Genomic DNA, 13,796 nt, shown 5'->3' with positions numbered 1-13,796 from the left:
CTGGCGAGCTGGCCTGTTTCTTTAGCTCCAGAGACAGCTCTTACTCTCTTGCTCTCTCGCTCTCTCCCGCTCTAACTTTCTTTGCTCTCCTTACTCGGAGACTATAAATACGGTCACTGCTGGCGAGCCGGCCTCAGTCTGTCCGTGGCCGCCCCGCTGTTAACATCTACTGTGCTTGTGGTCATGATACTGTTTGCCCTTCGACTTCGGAAATATCATCTGAGCAATGCTATGGATCTGGATAACCAGGAAGAAGCGAACTTCGATGATGTCATCAAAAGTCTACTTGAAAGCACCAAGAAGACAACTTTACACTGGAAGGAATTACGCAAATGACGAAAAAGGTTAACCGTGTGTCCTTTACTGGGGTAAGTCTTATCCATGCAAATTATATTACAAGTATGAATACATATATTAGGGATCAGGTCTAGATTAACAATCAGATGTGCTAGCTATACATTTGGATATCTACAAACGTAAACTAAAAGTTAAAAGTCCAACTTAATTGAATTGAATATTGATTTCTTACACTTATGATATTTTCATGAATGATCCTGACTTTGGGGTTAACTTTTGCTACATTATTTGCATATATATATATCATATATTATAACCTTTGCAAGGTTTTATAATTTCAGTCGGAAGCTTAAAAACCTGTGAAGTAGTTATTTCCGACCCTATAAACCATATATTTTTTTTGGTCAGCATCAACAGCCGAGTAGATCTATCCACTTCCGGTTAAAATATAATTTTTTGACATTTTTTCAATTTTCGAAGAAAAAGATTTACAAGATTACATCATTAAAATTTTCAAAAAAAAAAAATGTAATTAAAAAAAATTAAAATGAGTATGCAGATTTATAAACCCAAAAAAAAACTAACATAGGAACGGTTTCTGAATTCAAATTAATGCCCTTTTGGCTAAGTTATGAGTTTTTTAAACTTTGGTTTGTCTAAAAAAACAGCCGTATAAAAAAATAGATAAGTATCGACTCAAAAAATGGTGGAGTCATTTCCGACACCATATATTATGGATCAGCAAAAACAGCGGAATCGATCTAGTCACGTCCAGTTAAAATATAAATTTTCCTCTTTTATTTAATATGTTCTAAAGAAGATAAAGTCGTTAAAATTTTAAAAAATTGCCTAAAAATTTGTTGTTTAACATTTTAAAACTCAGTATGCAGATTTGTTAGACCTATAAAATCTAAAACAATAACGTTTTCTATTTTAAAATTAATGCATATTTAACATAGTTATGACATTTGAAAAAAAGCTACCTAATATTCCTATTCACATATTTAAGGTTTTCTTGTACGAAGCCCAAAAAGCCAATAATCATATAAACCTCTATGTGCAATCAAAATTGTACTCAATAAAAAAAATATTTAGAAAAATAAGTCGAAAAAATATTTAACTGAATTTTTTGTAAAGTTTTGTAAGGGGAATCGTTACAACTGTACAAAATTTAAATTAAAGTTCAATCCAAAATCAATTACACAGCTTAGTTTCTCAAAGGTTGCTTCATTTCTTGTTAATATATAAATAATACATTTTTATCCTAGTTGAATCGTTCTTAAAAAATTAGATGTACCCTTTAAAAGATCTTAATCAGTCTCTACTATTATTTATTTATTTCCCAAGTGCGCTGTCTCATGCCAGACATCCCCTACAGGTGGCTCTTATCTTTGTACTATATATTTCGGTGAATATTTCTCAATTTAGCCACAAATTTGGCATTTTATTTGGCTCTAGAAAATGTACTGACCCAGAACAATGCAGAGACATTGTTTCTGCCCCCTAGATTTCGCTTTCGCTATATAAAAATCAGCTTTTTGTGCGATGCCAGGAATGACAAGTTCACAGCAGGCGTGCTCGCTGGGAGACATGAGACTTTTATAAGGCGAGACGACACAAGTACATATATTATTATCTGATTTGTATATTTTTCAATTCGATGAAAGGGAAATTTAATTTTTCAATGCAAAAATTTCTAGTATTTACGAGTGTTGTCCCTGACTAGGTATTTATCCTCTGATACTCAGATAAGATACATAGATCAAAATAGACAAAGCGGAAAAAACAGAAGGTAAATATAGAAAGAGTTTTCACTTCCCTTGCATTTTATCTTCAAAAAAACCCTCAGTTAGAATAGGTTTTATGGTATTTACAAACTTTTATTAATTTATATTCTTGCGATATATGAAAATATCAATGTACAATGTTTATACTCGTATTGTTTATTAACTTAACTAACTGTGTGAGTGTGAGGGGGGTGAGTGTGCCTTCGCCACCAGGTTAAAAAAGTTGATACGTAAACCTGTTGCGGAAAATGCAAATATAATTCTTACGGCCTAAGATCGTTCTGTACAGGTCTAGGTATTATGGAACTACTACACCGGGAGACTTCAGGGGTAATGGCTAAACATCGGACTCTTAAGTAAGATTAGGCTTAGGCGATTAGAACTAGGTTAACATCTAGACATAGAAACGATTTAACGGGCACCAATGATCCAGGATCCCTATACGATCTGCACCGCGGAATGTGGCCTCTCTATGAGGCTGCTCTGTGCCTCCTTGTCCTTCTCCGCATGCCGTCCCAGCGAGGCGTGCTCCGGCTTCAGATAGTAATGGGGTGGCAGTGGAGACAAAGGTGGAACCTTCGAGGACTCCGCAAAATGGGCACTCTTCTTCCGACGTTCGCGGAGGAAGTGCAGCCGCACATAGTTGATGGGTATATCGACGCTTTCGGCTCCCACGCCCTCTCCATCGATGAATACACCACGCACTAGGATCGAGTTGGAGCACTTGATGGCGGCCAGGAGCAGGAAAGGAATAAGGTGTGTCAGCCAGTAGCTTATGAGCATGTTTTCTGTGGCAATGAGAAAGGAATTAAATTGATATTATTTTAATTTTTAAGTATATTGTTCAAATATGAGGTAGCCTAAAGTATGCTATTAAAATTGAATTAAGTTCTTGAATATTTCCTTTTTAAAGACATTTTAATTCTTTTCTTATTTCTCTCTCTTTTAAGCCTCACCTGGATATAGATAAACATCGAGCAGATTCCAAATGCCGCGCCAGGCATTCACCGCCCCAAAGAATGTCATCAGATAGTAAATGTCGCAAATTATCAGCTTGAAGATACCGCTTATCCGACGGCACACGTACCGCATCAAGGGATGAATCAGGAAGGTGACAGCCACCGTCAGATAACCAATCAACTGTAAGTACTCTTCGATTATAGATACTTCTTCAGGAGATAATAATACCAAACCTTACCAGCGAACCCCAAGCGGACTTGGCCTTGTCCCGGGGGAACAGAAGAAGATCAAAGATGCCCCAGACACCGCGCCAGGCAATGACCACCAGACTGCCAATGACAAAGACCGAGAAGAGTGTGTCCAACACATACAGGCCAGGTTGATGAAAACCCTACAAAGGATTGGTAATTATTAGAATATTACTGAATTAATTCAAGATAATTCCAAGCTTAAACTTACAGGTATTTTGAACATAGTGTCCACCTCGAAGTAATCGGTCTTGTGGTCCATGGTCACGGTATAAGGGGCAGCACCCAGGTTCCTCAACGTCCGCGTGGCCACCAGAAAGATCAAGGCAATCGCTGTGACCACACAGACTATGATGAGGGAATCCACGCTGGTCAGCCAGTCACAGAGCAGCCAGGCACCTCGCCACATATTCACACAGACGATGCCAAAGATGGCCGTATATATCCGCGAAACCGTGTAGTATGTGAGACGCCGCCTATCCGGATGTATGTGCTCCTTGAAAAAGTTCTGCGTAATGGTGAACACAAAGTGACCCACGCCACCAATAAGGAAGCTGGCCATTGCGGACAAAGGCAGACTTTTGGGAAAGAGATACACGCCCATCAGCTCCCAGGTGCCACGCCAGTAGGCAATAACGCAGGGTGCCACCACCAGACAGGAGATCATCACGTCCAGGATCTCGAGCAGGAGTTCATGCAGATCCCTTCGCGGTGTCTCCGCCTCCAGGCGCTTATTGCAGGCAGGTGAGTGTATGTGCTGGGAAAGGTGTGCACTGGTGGGATGCGTTCCAGGATGTGCTGGATGTCCGGCAAGATGCAGATGGTGATGCTGCTGCAGGAGCTGCTGATCCGCGGCCTGGCCATGGCAAAGAGATTTCTGTCCCTGCCGGCTCCCGCTCACTATGATTGGCGTGGGCCCCACCGGTGTGCCCTTGTCCGTGGCCAACATGTCTATCTGTCTGTCTCTCTGTCTTTCGGTCTGTCTGGTTTTAGGTTTGATCTAGGGTCGGGATCCGTCCAATGGGTTCCCTCTTAATTTCGCCTAATTACTGGCAATTGGCACTCCGGATATTTTTAGGCTGGGACAACCTGAGCCCTCCTGCTCACTGCTCGGTCGGTGGCGGCTTTAAAACTGACGGCGACTGTGGTCAGGTAGCATGGGTGCATTCCATAACCGGAGAGAGAGCACATATACGGGTCCTCTCCGGAACCGTCACCGTCGCTGCATCGCCGTTGCGGTGATAATAATCGGGCGCTGATAATTAAACCGTCTATCTGGGGTCTGCTCCTCTCCTCCGCCTGGCCTCAGTTGCATAATCCGCATCCACTGTCACATGTACATCCACATCCAAGTCCGCGTCCACGCCATTTGCCGTCTGAAAGGGTATAGGTATAGGTATATATAAATGCAAAGAACCATTGTGAGCTTAAGCTATTAAGACCGTTTCCTTATCACTTTTTTTTTGCACTGACTTCAATTCCGGTTATCAATCTTTGCTCTGCGACAAGTCAACAAAAAATGAGTCTTAATAAGTGTTTTATAGTTTACTTCTTATTCTTTATAGTTTATAGTTTGGCAGCTGCCTGAGAAGCAGTCTTATCGCCATCAGAGTAACAGACTGACTGTTTCCAGTGAGATCTGGACCTTGGGAACTGTACTTGCCTATGTAGTGTTAATAGTAAGGCAGGTTTAGTATACGAATCTAAGTGAGAGCCTATCACCAGTCAGCTATTATTAATTAATTCAATCTATTTCATAAAGCTAGGCACTTCCTTTATTGTAATTTAAAACGAATACAGGGTTTATAGGAAGTCCCTGATTAAAAAGTCTTTGATTTAGTTACTTAGAAACCAAAATACTTTTTTAAATTTATAAAGAGAAAATAAAAATATAGTGTAGATTTTGCTATTTACATTTTGAAATTTCTAACACTTTAATTTGTTTAAAAAATGGTCATAGAATGGTAATATAATATTAGTCAGAAGCTTAAAAACCTGTGAAGCATTCATTTTCAACCGCATAAATCATATATATTCTTGATCAGCATTACAGGCGAATCTTTCTAGCTTTATCCGAACGAAAAAGATTTTTTTTCAGAAATTTCCCATTTTTTTAAAAAGGGAAGGGGTTACATCATTAAAATGTGCAAAAATCGGCAAAAAATTCACACTTTAAATTGAGTATGCAGTTTTGTTAACCTGCAAAAAATTAACATACGAATTGAAATTAATGCTTTTATGGCTTAGTTATGAGTTTAAAAAATTTTTTAGTCGACATAATTTCATATAAAAATATTAATAAATAACATTTACAAAAATGCGAATTTCTTAGGCTTAATTATGAAAAATTTAAATTGCAAATGATAAACATATATACTTTGGTTTCCCTTATTTAATATATTTTCTTGTTTAGTTGATACATGTACATATATTATTAAATATATTAATATTGCATTTTTCTCTCGATGCACCTTTAATATTTTCAAAGCAGGTACAGGATGTTTTTCTTTTACAAAAAAAAAAAAAACCAACAGAGCTCCCTCATTTGCTAGATAGGTATTGTTATTATGTTTATCATTATTAAAAATACAAAATGATGAATGAAGTACAAGATTACACCTCGTGATTTAAGACAACTGGCCAAGTCCCATAAAAAGCACAAGTGTCAACTGATTTGGCTTAAACAATACAGTCCACATGCCAGTTATAATATAATTTATATACCAGTCATATTATTTAAATCCCACCCAATTGAGATATAAAGATTTCTAAGATTCCAAAAGACATGGTGTCGAAAATTCGGGGAACTTTCCTCCATGTGACTCATTAAAGCATTCCCATGTGCAAATATTTAGGCATTCATAGCAATCTTAACAATGGCAGGCCTGGGAATCCTTTATTGTCTCCAAATTGAAGGGTGTAAAAATATGAAGAACTAAATGCTTATTCCAGATGTCCCACATTTTTATGAAGAGATCACCTAAGAGAGAGGGGCTCTTTTACTGATATCTCAACGTCAACGTGACAATTGTGCGTTGAGTGGCCCGACACTCGACACTTAAGTCCCCTTCGGACTTATCTCAAGTAACTTAATAGATCCAATTGAAGAGCCCACGAGAGGCACAAGTCCAGGAGCAGCTTTGATTAAACGTAACCGCAATCAGTGGAAACAAAAAGCGAAAGTGATCCACTGACAGTGCCAGTGCCCATCGAAAGTGCCGGAGTCTTGAACTTGTGCCACTTGAACTTGTCACTTAAGGGGGCCAGGTCAGGGGCATACTCGTGTCCAAGTGGTAGGAAGGGATTCCGGATACGGATTTGGGCTTGGATTCAATTCCGGGGAGGCCAGGGAATGAGGCAATGTCATAATAGTCAGCAGACACAGTGAGTTTTTCGTTTTAAAAATAAAAATCGTCTTTAAGCTTAAGTGAATTGGTGGGGGTTATAATTTAATTTAATTGTTGTCAGCATTTTGAAAAACATTTAAGTAAATTGTAGTAATTTTTACCTAACTTTTCAATTTTTAATTTATAATTTTCTTAAATGCATCAGTTCTTAGCGAATTTTCTGCTTCTATTTCAAAGACTAACTCTCTGATTGATCTATTTCTGTAATGTGAGGCTCTTCTTTGTACACTGTTTCTAAATTTAAGTGCTGAAATAATTCCCATTTATGTATATATTTTCTGAAAGTCTCTCAATTATAAACTGGCGGTGTCTAATTAGTCTTGGCCCCCTTGGAATTAGTGCAGGATGTTTGTGATTTTCGCGTTTCGCTTGCTTGTCTCTGCGACGGCCAACGCGGCGTATGAGCGATAATTAAACACACAGAACTTGCGCAAGGTCCAAAAGGGGGTACGAGGATGGGTACTCTATTGCTTTTTATATTCTTTTTTTTTTTTTGTCGGTTCCCCTGAGATTGCTGTTTGGGTCAAGCGCATTCGCATTTAAAACCGAGTGCTGGATTTACGGGCTAAATGGACAACCCGCTGGGCGCAGCAAGACTTCCTCGTTTTGGGGGATTTCGTTGATGTAGCGATCTAAATTGAGACCAAAGGCAGACACAGATCAGGGTGGGCGGACAGAGAGCGAGAGAGAGAGGGGGATTCCTACTGAATTCAAGTTCAAACTCCCCAAGTGGGCCAAGTGATGGCTGCTGCTGGATGCAAAATGCAAATGCTGGATGCCCCATTTCGCTGCCACATTGTACTCCAATTATGTCGTCTAATTGACAAAGAACGGGTGACAATTCAAATGCCAAATTGGACACGGCGCGACTCTCTCCTCTCCAGTAGTGCTCAGTGCTCAGTGCTCAGTTCTCAATTCGCAAGGTTCTCGACAAAGTCTCTGGACAGCTGCTGTCAGCTAATTAGATTTGCCAACCTATCTGTATCTATATTTGTATCTCTGAGCAAAGATAGATAGCTGGCTGGATAAGGCCAAACATAAAAGTACCTCTCTCCCCTGGCTCACTTTATGATCGTTTATGATCGGCTTGTGATTGCTAATTTGCCTTTTCGACTGATTTGAGAGCGTTTCTAGGCGCGATAATGGCTAGAGTACATCTCTTTACAGCTCGCCTATTGTTCAATATTTACTCGTGTGATTACCAGTCTTTAAGTGCTCGTTTTTTTGTTCATTGTCATTGTCAAGTCGAATAATCGGTAGATCTAATTTATAAATATTCTGAGAATATGGGCAAACCTTTCGGGTGTATTGATCTTCCTAGCACCTTTGGATTGTAACACTTAAGATCTGAATGGGAGAGTTTTTAGAGTCTTTTGTATACTGAGGCAGGTGGGAAGATAAAGTAAACAATGAAAAGATATTAAGGACATTAAATTTATATAATGTAGAATAAATAAAAATATATTTCTTCAATATTTATATAAGAAGAAACAGACTTTGATATATAACAAAATCAATCAAGGGACTTAAATCTTTATATAATACATTTATTTATTCAATTACAATTAAGCCCTAAAAGAAAATTACATATGTTCAATAGGCACAGAAAAATTTAAATCAAAGCCTTATTATTTTTAAGAGCTTCATAAGTTTGAAGCCAGAGACAACAATGCGTATGAGTAATAAATTATTAAATTAAAACGTTTAAGGTTTAAAGTCATTTAAAGTAGAACTAAGTGTTTTGTTAAGTTCATAAATCACAAAAGTAAGGGGAAAATTATTTAAAAGCTTAACTTTAAACTGTGGTGAAATAAAAAAATCTATAAACATAGATTTTAATATAGTACTCATTAGCACCTTTCCCTATTTTAATATAATCTCTTCGCAAATCAAAATCTGTCTCATTTCCCATAATAAATATGGTACTTTTTTACTGACAGTTAAATCAAATTTAACACTCATATTTTCCCAACATTCGAGCCACATTTCTCAATTGCTTCGATTAGATAGAGGCACTAAATCGAATAATCGCCTTATCAGTTATCGATTTACAAAAAAATATATATTACAAAATTGTATTTTGAGTGAGCGGAAAATGCGTGCAGCCAGAGGAGAGATAAACACAACAATAACACACACACACACCACACACTCGCACACACCAAGCTCGCACACACTCGAGTGTGCCGAGCACGCACACAACGGCGACAACAGAGATGGACTGTAATAAATTTATGCAAAATGAAAAACAAAAACATGGGATTACCGTTTAAAATTAGCAGAGCTTACTGCCGACGTTGTTGTATTTTATTTATTATTATTATTTATGTTTTTTTGTTTTTTGTTGCTGCCTCTGGGTGCGTGAGTTGAGAGCTTTTTACTGGTTTTATTCTTTTACTTTTGCAGCAAACATGCACGCACACACACCGGAAATGATTGGGTTGTATCGAATTGGTTCGATTACAATTGGTTTTTGATTTTCGATATTCGATTTCTGGTTCGTTTGATTGACTTCGATTTCGAGACCGTTAGACTTAGACGTCGGCCGTAGATGTTTGATGCCCGAATGCGCGTACGCGACTTCTGGCGCTACTATATATATGCCTATACTCGTAGAAATTGGCTAAGCTCGGTCACACACACACAGACACACACACACACACACCCTGACACACACACACACTCTTGGAGGGGCGCACAATCTAGTTTATTTGCACGGTTGTTTGAACTCGGCAGTCCGACGAACTAACTGTGTGTTTTGTGTTTGCCCGCGGTTATATATTCCGTTCTGATCACGATCACTTCGACCGTCAGTCGCCGGTGGCTGCAGAATCTGAACTGGAAGCCCGGGGAATCCGAACAAAATCTGCCTCGGATTTGGGTCTCCGGATCGGACTGATGAGCGCGAACTGAGACCACGAAAAAAAGCCCCCATAGCTTTGGTTTTTCACATCCCTTTGAGTGTCCCCCGAGCCGTAGAGTCTCTGATTCCAAGTCCGAGCTTCAGATTGGCATAAAATCTCAGTAAGCATCATAAGCAATACCTTTTATATAGAATTTAAAAATTTTCCCATCAAAATGCTTCTTGATATCTCTGAAATTTTCCAGCAAATGTGAAATTTTTGGAAATATTTCCCATCAAAACTTGAGGTGGAAAATATTTTGAAATGATCAGAGCTGGGGAAAGCTTTTCTTTAGCGATACTTTGATATGTATATGCAAGCTTTTCTCTGCCTAAAACTACAGTCTCTAAGCCATACAAAAGGCTTTCCTATATAGAAAGTATTATACTTAATACATTTTCAAAGCATCAACATTTTCTTATTAATATAAATACAAATATAACATTCCTTCAAAAAAAAAAAAGCTTATAAAAAAGTTTGACTTTATAATAAGCCATTGATTGAGCTTGTTTTCTATCAGGTTTTCCCTGATCAGTTATGAATAAATTTGAAAGTGATACATTTGCGTCAACAATCTTATAAATGCAATATTATCAATTCTACGATAAAACGTCACTAAAATCAATAGAATTAAATTAATATTAATATTATTCAGTGTGAGAATTAGTTCAGAGTGTCTGGAAAATACTTAAAAATCCAATTTGCGCATCAATATTGGCAAAATCTCATGAGAAAAGCATCAGTCAACATTATTTTCCAATCAGTTTATAATTGCTTTCAGGCATCGCGTAACCAATTCGAATGCGAACTTAAATTTGAAATAATTTCGCACTTAATAAACTCATAAAAAACATTGCAAGTGCAAATCTATAAATATTCAATTACGCCTGGGAACTGGATAGCTTACTCTAAATCATGGAGAGTTCATACTTTCCCCTCTCACATCGAACTCTTAATTTATTCGCGAATATTTTTAGATAAGAAAAATTAAATATTAAGATTTCCTTGTTAAGAAATAAATTCAATAAGCTACGTTTTGACAGTTGAAAGATTTATCATGCAATTGAAATGAATTTCCCAGACATTCGGTATATAAAATACAAGCAATCCGCACTCTGTGAGCGTGATTTTTTATTTGATTAGATTTCCACGGATGTTTATGGGTCTATAGTGATTTTCTTTGTATGATTATCACAGATCAGGCGTCACAGATATATTTCCTTAATTCTAATGTCTATTTATGGTTCAACCTTGAAAACGCTATTGAGCGATTATTTTGCCAAAATAAACTGAAGTGCCTGGTGTCTGGGTCTTTATCTCTATCTCAATATTTTATCAGTGGGAAAATTGAAATAACCAGGGAAAGTTGCCATAAGTTTGCCACGAGAGTTCGTTAATTAGTAATTTCATTCATAAAATAATATTTAAATTAGTAACAATCAATAATTAGTAGTAAACAGCTGCATATATGAATAATATATTAATTTTAAGAGGAATATGGTAGTTTTGATGGCTATTCTTTTAATACAAAGCTATAAATTATTATTTACATTTATTGCATCATAAGTTATACATTTTATTGGGTAAACAGAATATTCCAAGATGTTTACAAAGGAAGTTGCTCTATAAACTACTTCATTATTTCACAATTCACACATTTCTATGGAAAAATAACCACTATTAAGTATAATCTTTTGATTCTTGTTAGAAATTGCCTAACTATAGGTTTATCTTACCTATGTCCAGATAGCCACTATCAAATTGGTAATACAATTGAGAAACTTTGGGAGCCTACTAATACGTTTTTAAAGCCGGTCACGATATAACTAACCTACCACAAAAATCAACTAGATCCAACTAGAGATATTTTTCGCAGAAATTCGCTTTTGCTTTTTATATTTTGTATATATTTTTTAAATCCGAGATATTCCAATGTCAACAGAGCCAGGTCAGAGCTATGCAAATGACCAGCGTCTAATATCATCGAAAAATCCACCAAGTCACTGGATTATTTATTAATTTTATTAATTAGTCCAAGCAATATTTACATATGTGTCTCTTGAATGCGTCTCCGCTTCGAACTCGTGTTGATCACAGACTGAACTGATTCGTTGCCAAATATTTGGACCTTTCGTCAGGCGTCCAACTCGACGGCGAAGCGTTATCGCCGCCAAAACTGATAAGGTCCGATCCGAAAGGAAGGTATTATTATGGGTCCATTCCACTCCCTCGAGCTCGAGCTGTTTGACTAGCCTCTATTTCACTTCGGTAGTTTAACGATTAGAATTTAATGTAAATATCGCTCGAAAACGGGCTTTTCTTGCGTATTTTTCCGCCATTATCGCATAATCTTTTTGATTCGCCTTCTCAGCCATTAATGTCAGATGCCTGAAAAGACTGCTATCGGAGGAGGGCATTGCGAAAACACAGACATAAAGGCCAATCAGGCGGCGTTGCCGGGTCGTAAAGATCGAACAATGACTGCCTCGGCTCTACGATGCTAAGATTCTTCGATTCTACAATTCTTCGGGTCTAAGATTCTTTAATTCTACGATTTCTACAAGTGTGCGCCGCGTCCTAAGGGGTTTCGTTTTTCGTGCGACTTAAGTCGCGTGCAAGTCGCTAGCGGTTTTAGTGCGTTTTTGGTTGCCTTGCATTTTTCTTATAATTAAAATTGAACCCTTTTCTTAGGGATTAAAAGCAATATTTATAGTTTATTGTAAATATCATAAAGTTAAAAGTTAAAAGTAATACAAATTATAATTAAAAGGAATTTGTATATAATGAGTTCATTTGTGTTTCGTAGAACACTTTAAATGTTATTTTCATTCTTTTTATAATGAAAAACGAAATGAAAAACTTACTTATAAATAAAATCTTTTTGTTTTTGGAATTTTGGAAATTTGAATTATGTGTTTATTAAACATTTTGAGATTAATCCGTTGACCACCTATTTTGTAATCATTATTGTAAATGTGCATTCTCTATTAAATCCCACAAATATTAGTAATTTCTAGTTTTGTAAAATGCGCAACAAAATTGTAATCTTTTCTTGAAAGTTAATATCAATGAGTCTCAATACTTTCAATTGTAAACACAGCGAATGTTTGTAAAATATTATAGACAAAAGAACGCTATAAAATAAATTGTTAACAAACACAAGAAAATCCTAAAAGTAAGCCACAATCTACTTTCTAAAAGGGCAATAAGTATGCTGTAAAAATATAAAAAAAAAACATAACAAAATATTATTTCTTAGTTAAAAGATAAACTATATTAACTGAAAAATTTTTATCATCAAGTATTATTATTAAATACTCGTTTAAAATCATTATTTGATGAGAATATAGAAAAGTATATATTTAAAGTATATTAGTAATATAATAATATTATACCCTTGCAGGGTATTTTAATTTTAATTAGAAGTTTGCGACACTATGAAGGATATATATTCTTGATCAGCATAAACAGCCAAGTTGATCCGTTTCTATGCAAACTAATCTCTTAATTTTGAAGCTATCTAATTGAAACTTTGTCAGCAGTTTGTCTTCTATATATGTACTCTCACTAGTATATAAGTCGAAACAGGCCGGATCGAAGAAATATATTCTATATATTCCATTGGAACGATCGGAAAAATTGTAGAAATAAATTATAACTTTTCCATTTTTCAACATATTTTCATATAATAAAATGAATATAATTTGTGGTGTTTTATAATTTCGGTTTTAATTTTATTAATATCGGACGACTATATTATATATCTGCCATTGAATCGATCGTAATATGTAGATGAAAATGCTAAACTCCCTCTCTTTCTCTCTCTCTCTCTCTCTCTCTCTCTCCCTTTCTCTCTCTCTCTCCCTTTCTCTCTGTGTCTCTGGAGATACTCCTTCCCTCTATTTAATTCTGACTATCTCTTACTCTACCGCTCTCCCTTTCTCTGCTCTCTTTGCTCCTAGAGTATAAATACAGCCGCTGGTGCCGCTCTGGCCTCATTTTGGTGCAGACTCCCGACTGGATAACATCTGAAGTGAAAGTGGTTGTCATAGTAAGTGCCCTTCGACCTTTGGCTTAGTTAAGGTCGATTTAATATTCGAAGACATGACACTAAAAATGTAACTGCAAGGGTATACAAGCATTACCTTCTCGAGGTTAGTTTCTTTTCTTCTTTTTATCATAAAAACTGAATAC

At 36.6% G+C, this 13,796-nt stretch overlaps 1 protein-coding gene across 3 annotated transcripts; it reads right to left on the bottom strand.

Annotated features, from left to right (window-relative positions):
- Positions 1-2,153: 2,153 nt before the first annotated feature.
- Positions 2,154-9,626, bottom strand: fusl (transmembrane protein fuseless). 3 transcript variants are annotated; one of them, XM_020956774.2, is made up of 5 exons: positions 8,966-9,626; positions 3,504-4,668; positions 3,283-3,435; positions 3,041-3,224; positions 2,154-2,872 (listed from the first exon to the last, which is right to left on the bottom strand). In XM_020956774.2, exons 2-5 carry the CDS (start codon positions 4,239-4,241, stop codon positions 2,523-2,525), a joined length of 1,425 nt encoding a protein of 474 aa, XP_020812433.2. In that variant the 5' UTR covers positions 4,242-4,668; positions 8,966-9,626; the 3' UTR covers positions 2,154-2,522. The 3 variants fall into 3 exon arrangements, with proteins under 3 accessions (XP_020812433.2, XP_020812432.2, XP_020812434.2); XM_020956773.2 differs by lacking the exon at positions 8,966-9,626 and adding an exon at positions 4,766-4,923; XM_020956775.2 differs by lacking the exon at positions 8,966-9,626 and adding an exon at positions 4,842-4,919.
- Positions 9,627-13,796: the final 4,170 nt, after the last annotated feature.

This window comes from Drosophila serrata, unplaced genomic scaffold (genome assembly GCF_035046125.1).
Source record: "Drosophila serrata isolate PLE 108 unplaced genomic scaffold, ASM3504612v1 contig_249, whole genome shotgun sequence".
In the NCBI taxonomy this organism is placed as follows: domain Eukaryota; kingdom Metazoa; phylum Arthropoda; class Insecta; order Diptera; family Drosophilidae; genus Drosophila; species Drosophila serrata.
This window is presented reverse-complemented; position numbering and strand designations above follow the sequence as displayed.

Coding starts and splice junctions, on each gene's coding strand:
- fusl (XM_020956774.2), bottom strand. CDS start 4,241: ATGTTGGCCACGGACAAGGGCACACCGGTGGGGCCCACGCCAATCATA. Junction 3,436..3,503: donor ACACTATGTTCAAAATACCT/GTAAGTTTAAGC, acceptor AATCCTTTGTAG/GGTTTTCATCAACCTGGCCT. Junction 2,873..3,040: donor CGATGTTTATCTATATCCAG/GTGAGGCTTAAA, acceptor TCATTGCCACAG/AAAACATGCTCATAAGCTAC.